This window comes from Drosophila persimilis, unplaced genomic scaffold, assembly GCF_003286085.1.
Source record: "Drosophila persimilis strain 14011-0111.01,24,50 unplaced genomic scaffold, DperRS2 tig00000002-arrow-pilon, whole genome shotgun sequence".
Classification (NCBI taxonomy): Eukaryota; Metazoa; Arthropoda; class Insecta; order Diptera; family Drosophilidae; genus Drosophila; species Drosophila persimilis.
In genome coordinates, this window is record NW_020825289.1 from 14284491 (window position 1) to 14302105 (window position 17615).

The window sequence follows — 17615 nt, forward strand, 5'->3', positions numbered from 1 at the left end:
TCGCACACATGCCAGAGAGCGAGAGACATATGTATGGAAGGATGTGTGTGTCTGTGTGTGTGTGTGTGTGTGTGTGCAATATGTTGTGTATATGATTTCTTTTCGTTGGGGGTGGGTGGAGCGGGTCTCTCTTATGTAAAACGCTGCTCGCATGCATGGCACGAAATAGATAACATATTAAAAACTGAGCACATGCGACAAGGATAGCAAGATAGCAGCGGCAGAGCAGCGGCAGAGCAGCGGCAGCGGCAGAGCGGCGGCAGCAATTCCAGCAGCTGGAAAAGCTTAAAAAAGCTGCTCTGGCCCCAAGACTGATGAGCAGAAGAGTTGTACATGTGTGAGGGCAGCACACACACACACACACACACAGATACACCCCCATCCACGTACGTTGTTTAGGTCTCTAACTATCTCTCTCCCTCTCTCGCCATCTACCTCTCTCTCTCTCTCTCTACACGATTGTGGCTCTCTCTCTCTGTCTTTCTCCTACGGGAGACGTGGAAAAACTCAACTCGCAGCTTTTCGAAAATTTCCATAAGCTGGGCAGCAAAGGGATATACGAGTATGTTGACGCCGGCAGAGGCAGCGGCAGTGGCAGCGGCAGAGAGTCGTCGTTAGCATGGTGTGGGTGCGGGGCGGGGGGCGGGGGAGGGGTGCCCGTTAAAAAATGTTACACTCACGCGCAGTTGGCGGCCAACGTGTGACAACTCCATGTGGGCCAACAACAACAGCGCCAGAGCGGCGGGTGGGAGGGGCGGGGGGGTAGATGGTGGTGGGTGGGTGGCTGTTGTTGTTGTTGTTGTTGTTGTTTCCCGGTGGTGGCTATTACTCTTTACGAGCGTTCGAAGACTCCACATGTGTGTGTGTGTTCGCTCTTTCGTTCTCTTTTTTGCTGCCGCTTCGTGTCGCTTCCGTTCGTTTCTGTCGCTGCGTTCGGCTGTCGGTTGTGTGGCTTCGGGTCCGGGTACGCATGTGTATGCAAATGTATTTCGTATACAGATACACATGTACATACATATATATGTATAATAAATATTTTTTTCGGTGTACGTGACGTGCGAGGACATCCTTGCTGCTGCTGCTGCTGCTGCTGCTGCTGCTGCTCCTTCTGCTGTTGTTGTTGTTGTTGTGATAAGGCACAAAATATATGTATATTTTATATGACGAAGGAGTAAAGACGTCGACGTCGCTGCATCGTCGTTGCCCGATCCAATCTTCGTCCTGGCTTCGCCTTCGTCCTGCCGAACGTAGCATCCTCATGTGTTTCGCAAGCTTTCACTGTTTGTTGCCCGCTGCTCATACGTGTGCGCGTACGTGGGCGGCTGCAACATACGCGGTCTAGGGGCGTGGCAATTGGGGGGTGGCCTCCTCCTCCTCCTCCTCCACCGCCTCCGCCTCCGCCGCTGCCAGTGCCACTGCCACTGCTGCTGCTGCTGGCACTGCCACTGCTGCTGCTTCTGTTTGCTGCGACGTTACTGTGTTTTTTCGGGCCGGGCCCGACATCATTTGAATTAGTCGCTTCGTGACGTTTGAACGGTTCGAATCTACACGCGACGACCCCACACGCGCGCGTCACCACACACTCGCACTCGTACGTTAACCGTTTCCACTATCCACTAGCCACTATCCACTGGCCAACCGCTAACCGTTACGATGTTCAAAGGACATCTATAGCCCCAACGCCGACGCCGACGCCAATACAAAACCCAAACCAACAATCGAGTGGATGCAAAATGTATGTTCCAGGGGAAGGACCCCAAAGAAACGATCGTTTCAAAGTGCTTTGAAGAAAAGGATTCAGTGCCATTGCCGTAAAGCCTTTGAGGCCTTTACCTTTCAAATTGTTAGAGAGACTTCCATAAAGACCGTCAACGAACTTTGGCCGAAAGTGTGTGTGTTTTTCGAGTGTTGCAAGTGCCGCCACGCCACGTCATAAAGAAGCATATGCGAAACATTTCTCGGGAAACCCAATCCAGCCGCGTTTCCGCGAATATTGATGGCCAAATCGAGAGGATCGACAGAATCACACACACACACACACACGCGTAGCCTTCGACCTGTCTGTCAGCGGCCATTAAAGAATAAATATCCTGCCCATCCTGCCCGTCCTACCTATTCGGCCCGTCTTTGTTTCTGTTTATTTGTTGTTGTTCTGTGTGCACGCACCTGATTATCACCTGCAAGGCCGTGGAAGAGGGAAATTTTATGGCAGGTCGTGCGAGGGGCAATTTGAGAGCAACTGATCTCAACTGATCCTGCTCCTGCCCACAAACACTGGGTACACAGAGTCGGACCGGCAGACACATCGAGTGGTGGCTGGCGGTGTTTCGGGGTTGCATGTGTGTGCGTGGTGCGGGGTGCGGGGTGCGTGTGTGGTGCGTGGCGAGGGCAGCCCTTGCCTTGCCTCTCATAGGTGCATATTTGCATAGACCTCGCATTCAGTTTGTTGCGAACCTTCGACGAGATCGCAGACGGTCGCTTGTCCCGCACACGCGTGAAAGCCACCCCCTCCCCCCTTTTGAGCAAAAAAAAAAAAAAGGATACTGTGTTCAGTCTTGGATCAACGTTTAAAGTGTATTCCCTACGGATATTCCCCTGAAAATTGCTGCGAAAATTCGTAGATGGTATGTAAAGTGAAAGGATGTTCCCTGTTAAATTTTGACATTAAATTCGAGCCAAAACAGAGTCCGTCAGGAAAGATTCAAGCGACTTACTTTACAATTAATTAAAAAACTCGAATGCCTCGCTGGCTGGCTGGCGTGCCACTAACTTGCTTTTACCTGTCGCCAGCACTCGACAGGAAAGTAAAATAAATAAATAAAAATGTTGTCTCAGCTGCCGGGGAACCGCAAATGAGATACGGGCCAAAGCCAAAAACCGAAGAACCCAAGAAGGCGAAAGGCGAGAGAGCCGACCGGAGCAGTTCCCTGCTAATTGCACATTGTTGCACTCGAGCGTGGTTATCCTTTCGCTCCAGCTCTGACTGTGGCTTTGCCACAGTCCCACCCCCCAGTGGCATGTGTTGGCGGCCACCTCGCCCCAAACCCTCCCCCCACAAAGATGCAGCAGCTACGGCAAATAAAAATGTTTATTTTGCTTACGCTTCTAGTAAAGTTTTTTAATTTTGCATCAAGAAGTCGCTGGAAGGACGCATCGCTGGCTCACGGCGGAGCGAGTCGGGCAGCTGGTGACTCTTTTAAAAATTCACACACGCAGCACGGCAGCACGGCAGCACGGGAGAGCACACAGTTGCTGAATTAATTAGATGCCACGCACTGAGAGGTGCGAGTGCACTGTGGGTGCGACTGGGGCATGAACAAAGGGGACTGAATGGGTGAATGAATGAAGGATCTGTGGTCCAATTAACGCTTTTTGGCGTCGGGGTTTTGCTGGGAATAAACACGATTCACGCCACTGTAGACACCAAATCAGGACACACTCAATGAAGAGACAAAACAGCGGCAGGAGTGGCAGGAGGGGCAGGCGTGGCAGAGGAAAGCCATTATCACACATCACACATCTGCATGTGATATCCTCAAGGATATGCGCCGCGACACGTAGCAACTGTGATTGTCTGGTCCTTGGCTTTTGTTGTGCTTTGCTTTGAATCCTGCCTGCCTGCCGCGTGTTGCCGAAAAAATATGATATATGCCGCGACTCATTAACATATTATCACACATATTGCCCCACAGCATATGTCATGAATACGAGAATAGATTACGCGCCTTATCCCTAAGCTCTGCTCCCCCCTCTAACACCTCTCTCTCTCTCTATCTCCATCTCTTTGCAGAGAAGCGGAGCGCAGCTTTGCACGTGACTGGAGCGGGGAATGTTAAAGGACGCCGAGGAGTTGATTAAACGCCGCACACTGACGTCGCGCCACATGAACGACTTTGGACGCCAGGTGGCGGCCCTACCGCTGCCCCTGCCACTGCTGGCCAAGACCCCCACCAGCGAGCACGGCCCCATGCACTCCACACCCCCCACAACGCCGCCCACGCCGCCGCCCCTGCCGCTGAACATGAGCCAAACGGCCACTGGAGCGGCCGCGGTGGCCCACACATCGCCAGCCGGCCACAGTCCACCGGCCACGCCCACGTCGGTGGGCGGGGGAGCCGTGGTGGCAACGGCCCCGCAGGATCACTACAGCCTGCGCTGGAACAACCATCAGAACCACATCCTGCGGGCCTTCGACGCCCTGCTGCAGACCAAGACGCTGGTGGACGTGACCCTGGTCTGCGCGGAGACCTCCATACGGGCCCACAAAATGGTCCTGTCCGCCTGCTCGCCCTTCTTCCAGCGCGTGTTCGCCGAGACGCCCTGCAAGCACCCGGTGATTGTGCTCAAGGACTTCCGCGGCTGGGTGGTCCAGGCGATTGTGGACTTCATGTACCGCGGCGAGATCAGCGTGCCCCAGCAGCGACTGCAGACCCTGATCCAGGCCGGGGAGTCGCTGCAGGTGCGGGGGCTCGTCGAGAGCTCCGTTCCGGAGCACACACCCACGCCAGCGGCGTCGCCCGACGACTTTGGCCTGCTCGATGCCTCGATGCTCTCCTCCAGCTTTGAGGACGAGTCGCCGTCGAGGGTGCGAGCCTCTCAGGCAGCGGCAGCGGCAGCGGCAGTAGCGGCGGCGGCGGCTGGGAAGCTGATCATGCCCGCCCGGCAGCACCTCTTCGGCAACCACCCCGCGAGCTCGATGGCGGCGCTGAGTCTGCGCCGGAAGAGGGAGCAGGAGTGCGAGCGGGATCGCGAGCTCGAGAGCGACCAGGAGCTGGGCGGAAGCTCGCCGATGCCCAGACGCAAGCAGGCGCGACCCCGCCGTCGCTCGGGCGACGTCCCGCACGACTTTGCCCTGAACAAGCCCGAGGCGGAACCCCTGCAAACTGTGATCAAGCACGAGCTGCTCGAGAGAATGGAGCGGGGCGAGGAAGAGGAGGAGGAGGAGGAGGGCCAGGGCCAGCAGGAGTCGTCGCGGGCCTCAGAGGCGTCCCAGGAGCAGCCGAAGGAGAAGCGGCCCAAGCCCGAGGACAGCGAACAGCCTCTGAATCTCAACGAGAGCCACCGGCACGAGCCGCAGCGGGAGCGGGAGCAGGAGCTGGAGGAGGAGGAGGAGGAAGAGGACCACGAGCAGGATCAGGAGGACGAGGAGGAGGAACAGGACATTGAAGAGCTTATACACACGACGAACGAGCTGAGGCGGCAGGCGGCTGTGGCGGCCGCCAATGCGGCAGCCATGTCGCCCATCCCCTCCCCCTGCCCCAGCGACGGGCCCGAGGACCTCTGCACCACCAAGAAGGACAAGGACACCGGCCACACCGGCCACACCGGCCACACCAGCCACACCAGCCACTCCAGCCACACCAGCCACACCGCCCACTCATCCGATTGTGAATCGAACAACAACAACAACAACAACAACAACAACAGCAGCAAGCTGCAGGACAACAACCAGCGGATCATGCTCTCCCTGAAGGACATCCGACAGCTGAACGCCAACCCGAACGCCTCGTCCACGCCCATCCACACGCCCACCAGCTGCTCGGCGGGGGGCAACGGACTGCTGAGCTTCCCGCCGCCTGGGATGCGGCCGCCCGGCCTCCCGGACAGCCCGCCCTGCCACATGGAGGCGCTGGAGGCCCAGATGCACGCCGCAGCCGCTGCGGCCGTGGCTGCCGCCGGCGCTGGGGAGCATCCCTTCCACCACATGGAGCACCAGATGGAGATGTCGCTGGCGGCGGCGGCTGCGGCCGCAGCCATGCACCAGCGGGACCCGCGAGACCCGCGCGACCACAGCGCCTTTGCCAACAGCATGCTGGGGCCCATGGGCATGTCCCCCTTCGGGGGACCCAACGGCGGGCCGCCCGGGAGCAGTGGCGGCCCCGGCGGCGGATGTCCGGGCCAGGCGCCGCACGAGCGGCTCGAGGAGAGCATGAACCGGCTCAGCAAGGAGCTGGGCAAGGAGTTCGGCAAGGACTTTGCCAAGGAGTTCGGCCCCTCCTCGCCGATGAGCCTGCCCGGACACTTCAATCAGCAGGACGGACATCCTGGACACACGCATCCGCCATCGCCGCTGCCGTTTCCCGGCATGTCCTCCGCCATGACGCTGACGCCGCCGCACAGTGAGTACAAGATTTGATTACGTTTCGAGCTTCATCCGTTTCGAGTCCAAAGAGGTCACTAGGTTATCGGTCAGGTCGGGTCAGGTCGGGCGGTGCACCAGGAACCCAGCGGAAGGCCCCCATTAAGGACCCCTTCCTGGAGCCCTCGGTGCTGGAGTGGCATGCAACATGTGGCCTCTGTGCAACATCAAAGTGTCTGCCAGAGACGAGTATCCTTGGAGAAGTCCTCTTGTCGCAAAGCTCCTCTAAGCACATTAGGGCTCCCCCTCCCTGGCCTTTGAGTGGCCCTCTTTTGAGGCTTATGTCACCTGTTCGGCGACTCCCAGAGGTCCTGAACCGTTTCGACAGCATTCAAGTGGCGGTTGCAGGTGCCTTTAAGATCCCAAGGCAACTCAGGCAGCCCCCTTGCAGCCGGGGGGAAGGGGAGGGGGGCCGGGGACGAAGACTAATTAAGTCGTAAAAAAGTTTGCGCTGCAGACAGCCCGTAAGAAATATTGAAATGCAATGACAGGGCAATGGGCTTCCAATAATGTGACGGGTTCAGGCCCCCTCCCCCCTGCCCCCCTGCCACCCCACTGCCACTGTCTGGGGGTAGATTTGCGGCCGAGTCGAAATAAATTCAATTGCGTTTTATACGATATTTTTGTGGGTATATTTATGTCACGGGGAGAGTCAGCCGCAAATTGAGGTGCCAAGGGTGGCCCCCAATGCGACGAGGGGGTGCCAGTGGGTGGGGTGGGGGGCTCTGGCATTGCGTGCAGAAAGCGCAAGAAATTTATGTTGTGTCTCTGTTGCAACATGTGAGGAGACTGGGTTCAAACTGTCAGCAGACGTTTAGCGAAATGACTTTTAAGTTGCCCCACGTCCCGTGCCCCGTGCCCCGAGCCCCTCCCCCCTTTCCATGTGTTGTGCTTAAAGTATGCCGGAGCGCACAAGTTAAACCTTTTGGCAAACAACTTTGGCAGCGTCGGTGGCATAAATAAGAATCCAAAGGCCCGAACGCCAAAAGGGGGGACCGACTCGAAGAAGGAATATGACATCTCGTGGCTGGGCTTCCCTTTATTTTGCTTTTTGCATACAAGTCGCGCGATATTCATATTAATAATATCCGTTTGGGGAGACGGTGACGGAGACCCAGGACCAAGGACCTTTACCTGGCACACAGGATATAAAATAAATTAAGGCACAAAAATATGAAAAATTGTACGAAAATGCACAAGTGGATGGAAAGGAAGGCAGGAAGCGCAATACCTTTTAATGCGACACAAATTTCAGCCAACATATCAGCAGGGACTGCTGTGTGGCAAGGACGAAGGCAAGGGGCCCACGCCGATGGCGGTGGCGGTGCACTGAAGTCGCTAACTACTGCATAAACAGGCTGCAGGCAATGAAGGATCCAGTCACAAGGATACAGGCCAAGTCAGACGTAAAGCCAAAGAATTGTGCCGAGGCATGGAATGCCTTTTACCCTGTACTCGTAACAGTCTACCCAGCAAATGGGAGTCCGTGAGGATTCCTCTTTGTACCTGTGACCCAGGACCAGGACCAGGTCCTGCCCAGGCCCAGGCTACCCCAACCGGCAAGGAGACTGCCAGACATCGCAGGAAGAGACTTACCACCGACTTTCCCGCTCGTATGGGGAATGTGATTTATTTTTTTATCCGCCAAATATATTTTCGGCGTGAAAATCATTGAACTAATAGCTGCGGACGGGCCGCTGTGGGGGCTAGAAGACAACAAGTCTATCTGTTGTAGACCCCTTCAGAAAATATGAAAGGAAATCCACTAATTCTGCACGCCGTCAAAAGAAATGCAGAAATAAAGGAAAAGCGAAGGAAAATATTACGTGTATGCGGAACGGAGCGGAGTGTTGTAATGTCTACTTGAGAGTCACAGAGCCAAACAATGTGCGCTCGTTATTTGTGTCATTATGCGGCAGATACAACACATCCTCGAGACACAGATACAGCCAGTAGTCCCAGCCACCCAGCCACCCAGCCCTCAGTCACATGCTCCTGCATTGTCTTCGTCCTGGCATCCACGGCGCGACTTATGCAATGTCAATATTACGCGTTGCCTCTCGCCTGACGCTCCGTCTGGGGCAGAGCCTGCCTGCCTGGCTATCCTTCGTGCCTGCCTTCGTTGGCGCCTCATCAGCGCTTCAATTGTTTCACTCATGTGTAGAAGTGTGCTCCGAGCGTAAAATATTAATGGGATAACGACGTACTATTGTCTGTCGTCCGTCCCTACCGGAATCCTCCGTATTGTTCGTCCCGGCTAATCAGTGAGCCGGAAAATTACCCGCTTACGCGCGACAGGGCCAAGTGCACTCGTTCTTTGGACTCATTTGAATCAGGGCTTCTCACTAACTCTTATAATGCTCTTCCATCCGCAGTGTTTGGCCTGGACTCGCCGCTCGGCCTCTTTCCGCCCGGCATCGATCCCGGCAAGCTCTACAATCCGCTCATGGAGATGAGCGATCCGCGGGACATGCCCGGCGGGCCACCGCCGTTCCTCAAGAAGAAAAGTAAGTACAAGAATGAGCAAACAACTAATTAGCCCCTCGAGCCCCCCGAAACCCCCCCTCCGGGCTGCAGTGGGAAAGGTGCAATCACGTTGGGGCAAAGCATGGCAAGGCAAGACATGGCATGGCATTCGGTTTCCCTTCCTTGTTTCCAATACTTCACACCTGACTGATTGATCTCGCGCTGCTGCCCTTTACCCCTGCCCCTGCCCCTGCCCCTGCCCCTGCCCCTACCCCTCCCCCTCTCGCTCCACTCTGTTGCACGTCTTTGAGCTGGGGGGCAACTCCAGATCGATTTTGAGTAATTGAAGAGTAAATAGAAAGGGTCATAACCGGTTTCAAATTGTGCCTAAATTGTGGCCGATCTCGGGCGAAAGAGCAAACAGCATTCGCTGATATTCCCCTCCTCCCCCCCCTCTCATACCACATCCTCCTCCTCCATTCCAGATCGTTCCAGATGCGATCATGTGAGGCGGTAAATTTGTTTCTGTGGTTTTCCTGTTCAAGAAATTGTGTTTGCTGTTTGTTTCTTTGTGTCTTTTATTGGTTGCCTCAATGGGGCAACATGTGCACCTATGCATATCGCGTGAACGCGAAAGCGCAAGCGTAAACGTCGCTTTTTTTGATTGACAAATGGGCGAGCGAGCCCCCCTCTAGACCCCCTCTAGACCCCCCCTAGACCCCTCTAGACCCCTCTAGACCCCTCTAGACCTGCGCTCCATGTGATGCAAGTGAAACCTCAGAAAGCAATGAAGTTTTTCTCTATATTCGACTCTTAAATGTGGTTCAGAAATCAATTAGATTCCTTCTGTGATTGCCAGGTGATTGACAAGCCACAAGTGCCACAATCCGCATGTGAGCTCCCCCCTCCCCCCCCCCCCCCCACCCCCTTGATCTGACGTTGACGCGGCTAAGTGCTGGTCCATGTGTGGGTTGAGGGGCCCCGATTCAAGAGGTCAAAGTCTCATACTGGAGATAATTGCTTCATTTTCTGGTCAATCGGCCATCAAAGCCAAAATCGTGATACCAGAGACCAGAGAGCTTTTCAATGGTCTATCTTATCTGCCATCTGCCCACAAACACAATTACAACAATGTAAGACGGTAAACAAAACGCAAATCTGGCGTATAGCACGATATTCTTTATTGCAAATCGGCTAAAACCCGTTCCACTCAACCACTGATACCGATCTAGAGCTGAAGCTGGAGCTGAAGCTGGAGCTGGAGCTGAAGCTGGAGCTGGAGCTCTCCACGTAGTCTTCCTCCTCCTCTGGCCCCCCCCCCCTGCGACCCTCCATGGCCCTCCCTGCAGCCGTGTGGGTGTGATTAACTGATTTGTTCACATTCATTTGTTCATTTGGCGATTGTTTTGGTGCTCTCCGCGCCGTACCGAAAGGAGGCTGTCTTCGCTGGAAAGACTACATTTATTTCGGGTATTGGTATTAGCCAAATTCCCTGGAAATTCCATAGTTTCCTTCCAGGGAGACCACTCGAAATTAAAGGAAAATGAATATGATCAGTCGGATCGGAATTACGAGTGCTGCTTGCCCCAAACTTGTCTTCATGCATGCAGCATGCAGCATGCGGCATGCTCTTCGGGCGGCCATTGTCACACAGCCATCGACAGAGTCATGAAAGCAACCTGTGGCTGTGGCTGTGGCTGTGTCTGTGGCTGTGTCTGTGGCTGTTGCAAGTCGATATCTGGGGGATCTAAATTGAGTTTTAGCGGTGCATGTGACGCCACAGTCGATGCTTAGTCGTAATTTGCATATAGAAGGAGAGCCGGTGCCGGGGCCGGTGCCGGGGCTGGTGCCTGGATGGGAACCACCGCAGCGCTTGCTCTGTTTGCTGGTCTCCAGGTGATCGCTCTTTGTGCGAGTACGAGTACGAGTACGAGTGCGAGTGCCTGCCATAGCAGGGTGTGTACGAGTACGAGCTGAAGGCAGGACCGGGCCAGACAATGGGCGACTGAGCCGAGGAGCTGGCTAGGCAGCATATGGGGCCAAGAGATTGAAACATTAGCAGATTTGAGCCACAAGATAAGCTCCGCTATTTGTGTGTGTTTGTGGCGCCTCCAACCATCCTTGCCCCAGGCCCTGGGCCCTCCCTGCACTCTATTCCCCTCCCTTCTAATCGACATTTTGTTCCCTTCTTTGTTGCAGTGCCACGACCCAAGGGACAGCACTCGGCCCCACGGGGCGGACCACCTCGCTCTTGGACCAACACAGAGCTGACGGAGGCCCTGCAGCACGTGTGGAACAAGAAGATGACCACCTCGCAGGCCTCCCGCATCTTCGGCATTCCGTACAACTCCCTGCTGATGTATGTCCGCGGGAAGTACGGCAAGAGCCTGAAGCTGGAGCAGCTCCGCAAGGACTGCATCAGCGGGCCACCCATCGAGATGCTCCAGATGGGCATCAGTGGGGGCAGCGGGGGCGGCGGCGGCGGCTCCGGCAAGAGCGAGAAGAACAAGGACCGCAAGGACAAGGACAAGGAGAAGGGCTCTTCGAGCAACAACACCTCGGGCAGCTCGGGCAATGGCAGTGGCAATGGCAGTGGCAGTGGCAACGGCAACGGACCCCACAGCGGCTCCGGCAGTGGCAACGGTCCCCTCATGCCCCATCCCAGCGACCTGGGCTCCTTGGGGCCACTCGACCTGGAGCTGGGACTGCCACTGGGTCCGCCGGGCGGGCCCCGGAGCGGCAGCTCGGAGCCTGATCTGCTGGGCGGACCCAACGCCCTGTTCAATCCCTTCAATCCGCAAGGATTCTACCCCGACTTCTCCGGCGGCTTCCCGGGACTGCCGTTGAGCATGCTGAATCTCCTGCCGCCGGCAGAGCGGCACCATGCGGCGGCCGCCATGCACCATCTGGGCGTGACAATGGACGAGGACTGCAAGTCGGTGGGCTCCAAGCAGTCCTCCTCCATGGACGACGACTTTGCCGGCCAGGGCATGTCCCTATCGCTGGAGCAGCGGCGCGAGATGGCCGCCACGGGGCCGCCCCTGACGCAGCTGAATGGCGGGGGGGCAGGGCAGGATTGAAACATGTGGCGGGATTGGGCAACCGGGGCTGCCAATCCAATATACTTCCCGCCCTTCGAGCTCGACCAGGAGCAGAGTCCGGCACTGGGTCACCACATGGCCTGTCGCGAGCTCAGCTTCAAGCCCGGCCCGCTCTTCATGGCCCGGCGCAAGCTGAAGCGCTATCGGGCCAAGCGGCCGCTGCAGCTCCAGATGCAGATGCAGGGCCCCCACCCGCACCCGCACCCTCACCCGCCACCGCCACCGCCTGCAACGTGCCCCGCCGCCCACGCTCTGCCACCGCTGCGGACTTGAAAACTGTGAACAGAATCGAAATGCAATATGTCTATTCTTAACCGATTATTTAGTTTTGTTCGTAGCCCTAAGGACAATATTTGATTATGATTTTGTTTCGTTTGAGCAAAGGATACGATTTGCTGGTGCTTTTAGTTCCTATTCCCGACTCCCGGACACCCGGACTCCCACCCCCTCACCCCGATTGTACGATAGTGTATTTATTGATATTATTATTTCGAGACTTGCGATTAATTTCCATTTAAGTAATCGAATACGACAAAGCTTACAAAGCATTTGAGGCAATATCTGCTATTATTATTATTATTATTATTATTAACATTATTGTGTATTATTTAAGTTTTATATCGAACGGTATATAATCAAAAGTGCAAGCCAGGTTTAAGAGAGTGTTGTAAATACGCAGAAGTAACCAAACAAGCCGACAGCATTAGACGGACTCCAGGGGTTGGGCTGTGGGTCCACAGATTCCACGGCCACCACCGGCCGCCGCCACAGCCCCCCCCCCCCCCCCCCCTACCCCTCTCAACCTCCTCAGACGTAGATTGTAGATTGTAATGCAACGTTTGCAATTAGTAGTATTGATAATATCGATCTATCGACTGCCGATGACCGATTACCGATGACTGTACCAAAATTTTTAATGTTATTTTATAAAAAAAAAACAAAAACAAAACAAGAATTACAAATACGAACATTAGTTGTAGTCCTAAGTGTTCTATTAGGCAATCTCTATTTGTATAGCAGGCATTGGCACCTGTTCCCCTATCTTCCCCTATAGACGTGCATGCCCCACCCCCCACCACCCACAAAATATGTATTCGCAGACGCCGCTTTGTAAATCAAAGGCATTAAGAAACCCCCCGCCCCCCTCACGCACAGATCTAACCGTTTTGTAATCTATTTTGTAAAGAAATCGAACAACAATCGAACCGATCATCTGATTGATTTCCCCCGAATAGTGTGAATAATTTATAAGCTCAAGAAGAAACACACATAAAATATTTTAATATTAAATATGATAGCACACAAGAACGTATTTAAGTAAAAACAAAATTAAAGTGTATGCATTACAATAAATAGTAAAAGTTATTAAATAAAAGGTTAAATGAGAGTCATCTTTGAATGTCAATCAATCGCGGGGCGAGCGTACAGTAGACCCAGACGTTCTTCTTGGCCAGTAGATGGGAAGCGTTCTGGTACCTGAATTATCAGTGGACCCGTTCGCGCGCGCAAGTTTTGAAATTTTCATGTATTTTTTCCAGCACTGTTTCAAGTACTTTTCAGCACTGTTTTTGGTGTAACAGCTTGTTAACAGCAAAGATCTTACATTTTACATCAGAAGATAGCAAATGTCTACAGATCTACATTAAATCTACATATCAACTACATGTTTCAGTAGCGCCACCTGACTACAGCTGTCCGCACTCTAACACGCAACGTAGTGTCTTATTGCTGCAACTGCGCAGTTGTTGCACAATATCACCAGGTGGCGCCTGGCAATTTTAGCTTTTGTCAGGTACTGGTACCCTTGACAAATGGCTGAAAAGTATGCAGCTTGTTACATTCAAAATATCACACAGAGCAGACGCGGCGAAGTTGAAGAACGACTTGAGTTCAATAGCACTAACCTTTTTTCTGTGCTACTTTGGCGGGCACTTGGGATTTTCAAATAATTCGTAATAGAAATCATTCAACGATGGAAAAAGGAGCAAATAGACAACCAAAATCAATTAAAAACGAATGCATAATTCAGGTCACGGCCTCGTACTGTATTTCTGTCTACAGTCGTGTCGGAGAAGGGAGAATAAATCATCCATTTTCAAAGTTCATCAATTTCAAATCACCCATTTGACTCTATAAACGTCCTACCACTGGCCTGGACCACATTGCAATCGTTGTATGGCTTTTGAACACTAAAGCGCCGCCCGTGCCGCTTCCGCCGCCCACCAGACCGCATCTTCATCATCCTCGGCACAAATTGTCAACCGACTGACACAAAGCAAGCGACGGGCAAGGCCAATAATCCAAGCTCCGATGGACGGACAACCCGACCCTACTGCAAAATGGAAAACGAACAGAAAATGGAAAATACAACCTGCACTACCCATCGCAGGACGAAAGGATGCAATATCCAATCTGGTGGGTGCCACGCAGCACAAGAGGCGCAAGGGCAGGCGAATTTTCATTAGCCCGCTTCGATTGCAGAAATCCAATCGACGTTCCATCGAGTTGCAATGAAATTATGCCTTAAAGGGCCACCAGTCAGCCCTGTCGTGACCTCTGCGCCGCTGTCTGGTCGGAACCGGCATCAGTGGCAGCTTTATCTCTACTTTTGCATGCAACTGCTCAGTCATGGATTTACCCTCTGCTATGCTACTAACCGCTATCTGTCAGTGTCGGCTGTCTGTTCTATGCTAAGCCATTGAACGCTCTGGCCAGTCGGCGTCAACGACTCATTAACTTCCAAGCGCCAGGCAGACGGCCAGCAGCCTTTGTTTTGGACCAAGACGTTGGCGATACGAGTACTTGTGCTCCAGACGGATAGAGCGAGACTTCTAGTCATTGCGTCACGTCACGCTGCTTTGTCTGAGCAGAGCAGAGCAGAGCAGAGTAGAGCAGAGCAGAGTTCGACGAGGGTCTTATCGCCAGTGACGAAGACTGTCTGCACGTGCAGGTGTATTGGTTTGTTTACCTGAGAATTGGCCAACAGCAGCAGCAGCCAACTGCTGATTAGCGGATCCGGGCTTGCAGGCGGACATTGCACATTGCCTAAAGGCAAGACAAGACAGGGAAAGTGCACTGTGGGCATGTGACATGTGCCTCAGAGCTGAGGCTCGGATCTATAAATAAGCAAAGCCTTTGGTGAAAATATACCCCAGAGCAGCGACATCTTGCCACACACAGCTGGAGGTAGTCCGCTCTCTCTCTCTCTCTCTCTCTCTCTCTCTGTGTCTCTCTCTCTGTGTGGTTCTCCATGTCTCTGTTTCTCTTGCGGGCCATGCAGCGCGGCAGCGACTCGGCGCGTCTGCTCTCACTTCGCGTTCTGCTGTCGTTCGAGTCAGTTGGGGGTTTTCCGTATCTGTTGGATACCAAACCATTTGATTGTCGGCTGGCGCCCGTGCCAGCTCGCTCCGCTCCGCTCCGCGCTGCGCGTATCTGTGAGTCTGTATCTGAGCGTCGAGGGTCGCTGAGCGGCTAGATAGTTTGTTTGCTGAATGGAAAACACTAGTAGGTCCGACTAGCTAGCACATTGGCACATTGGCTGAGTGAAATATCTAAAGCCGACTGCAGAGCAACGCCAAAGCAACGCAATACGAAAAAATACAACAATAAAATCAAATATTCCAAGCGCGTACGCTCCTCAGTAGATACGAAAAAAACAACATCAGAATATTACGAAAAAGCGCCAAGAAAATTCAAAAACAAAACGAGAAGAATATTTTAATCGAACCTACAAAAAGTATCTGTTGTTTATTTATCTCGTGTGCGTGTGTGTGTGTCTGTGTGTGTGTGGGGCAAACAGCTGTTGGTGCAACAAAAGCCTGAGCGGCGACGATTATCTTGAGTGTCGAATAAATTTCGCGACCAGCCGCCAACAACAACAACAACAACAACAGCAAATTTGTTGTTTCTGGACCACCCCAATAAAAGCACCCCCACCCCCACCCCGCCCTCCAGGGACTACGCAGGTGAGTTTATTTCATTCTCATTGGCATTTTGTTTGTTTGTTTTTCTCTGTTGGAAAAGAATGTTGAAATTTATTTTCTGCCTTTGCTTTTGCTTTCGAAAACTCTTGTCTGCCGATGACGACGCGGCTGATAAGTGATAAGAGCAGCGCTTGAGCAACGCAGTGGCATCCACGGACTCGAATCTGAGTTCAACGCTAGCCCTCGCTCGGGCCGAAGGTCTGGGGGGAATCTTTGATTCCGAGGGCTTTATAATTTATGCAACAGGTTTGAGAGCCGATCGCAGGGGGGGGGGGGGGGGGGGTCCCTCCTTTAATTATATAAAGTGCAATGGGGAAATCTCTTGGCTTACAGCTTCTACCACCCAACAACAACAATCGGAGCTGCAGCAGCGGGAAAAATCAATAAAAACGCACGCGACCAGCGGCCATAAGCTTCTGCCCCACTCCTGCCTGCCCCCCTGCCTCACCCCCCTGCCTCACATCGCTGGCCACAGGAGTCCTACTCCTTCGACGAAGCGGAACGCAACTCCTTGAGCAGTTGGAAATTGGTTTTAATTAAACGAAGGGAGAGGCGGGAGAGGCTCTGATCAAGTGCAGGCGGAGTCCTCGGCGGAAAGGCCTCCCTCTTCTGTCCGGTGAGAGAGAGAGAGAGAGAGAGTCCGGCCGTCTCTCGCGAGGGGAAAAAAGGGAAATCAGCAACAAATATTTTTTAGCTATATTTTCATTTGGGACTCCCAACCTCTGGCTGTCAACAAAAACAGTGCGGGAGTGCGACAGAGAAAGCGCCTGCGATGAGGGGAGGACGAGCCCGCGCAGGCGCAGACGCAAGGATCCGGCTCTCTGCTCTCTGCTCTCGGCTCTCTGCTCTCTGCTCTCGCGTTGGTTTCGGCCAAGATGCTGCTGCTGCTGCTGCTGCCGCCGTTACATTGTTAATGCTGCATTTTTGGCAACGAATTGTGTCGCTTGTGTGTATCGTTTATCTGCGAATTGCACTGCCCCCTTCCCCCCCCCCCTTCCCCCTCCCCCTACCCTGGCACATAAATAAATGCGTTTTTCGGTCTTTTAAGCAGAGGCAAAAAGTCAAATGAAAATTGACATGGAAAACGAGTTTTTCATTTCAGAGAACAGCCATTGCCGTCGCTGGGGGAGGGGGACGGGGGCTCATGGGGGCTCATGGGGGCATGTGGCATGTGGCATGTGGCAGGGGCGTGACATAAGTGTATGTTCACTTGAATCGCAATTGTCAGCTCAAACTTTGCATTGATCCACTTTTCCACGAGTGAAAGTCTGAGAGAGGATCCAAGCTCCACTTGACACTGGTAGAGGGGAGGGGAGGGGAGGGGTGGGTTGGATGTGGGGTAGTGCTCCACTTCTTTGGCTCTGCGCCTGTTGATATCATCGAGCTGCAATCGCCTGCTGCAAGTGGGTCACATGGAAATAATATTCTAGGCCAGCATCTAGGCGAGCGGATGCGTTTATCATATCGAAAAAGAGAGAGAGAGAGGGAGGGAGAGGGAGAGAGAGAGAGAGGGAGAGGGAGGGAGAGCGAGTGAAATGGAAAATCATTTCCGCATTCATTGCGGCGTTGGGGCATTGTTCTCTTGCCTCACCTGCCACTGCAGATTGGGATGCGTCTGTTCCGTCTTTTATCGCCCGTCGACCGTCGACCGTCGACCGGCCCCACCACAAACAATATCAATTAATCTGCAATTTTCCACGTCATTGTCTATATTAGCCAATGCCAATATGTCGTTGCCTTCCCTGCTGTTATATCTCTCTGTTCGCTCCACCCCAGGCCCAGGCCCATCCGCCCAACCGTTCACCGACCATGGAGTGGAGTGGAGTGTCTGCAGTGCATCGAACCCCCCCTCCCCCCTTGGCAATCATCCGGGGAATTAAGTGAAAAGCATTTAATCGTTTCCATGTTTCAATGAAAACTGCCGTC

At 53.7% G+C, this 17615-nt stretch overlaps 1 protein-coding gene across 1 annotated transcript; it reads left to right on the forward strand.

The window, feature by feature from the left end:
• The first annotated feature begins 1518 nt into the window (after positions 1-1518).
• On the forward strand, positions 1519-11889 carry LOC6592503 (protein jim lovell). The gene is made up of 4 exons (XM_026986123.1): positions 1519-1735; positions 3791-6119; positions 8515-8646; positions 10805-11889. Exons 2-4 carry the CDS (start codon positions 3830-3832, stop codon positions 11683-11685), a joined length of 3303 nt encoding a protein of 1100 aa, XP_026841924.1. The 5' UTR covers positions 1519-1735; positions 3791-3829; the 3' UTR covers positions 11686-11889.
• Positions 11890-17615: the final 5726 nt, after the last annotated feature.

Coding starts and splice junctions, on each gene's coding strand:
- LOC6592503 (XM_026986123.1), top strand. CDS start 3,830: ATGTTAAAGGACGCCGAGGAGTTGATTAAACGCCGCACACTGACGTCG. Junction 6,120..8,514: donor GACGCTGACGCCGCCGCACA/GTGAGTACAAGA, acceptor TTCCATCCGCAG/TGTTTGGCCTGGACTCGCCG. Junction 8,647..10,804: donor GCCGTTCCTCAAGAAGAAAA/GTAAGTACAAGA, acceptor TCTTTGTTGCAG/TGCCACGACCCAAGGGACAG.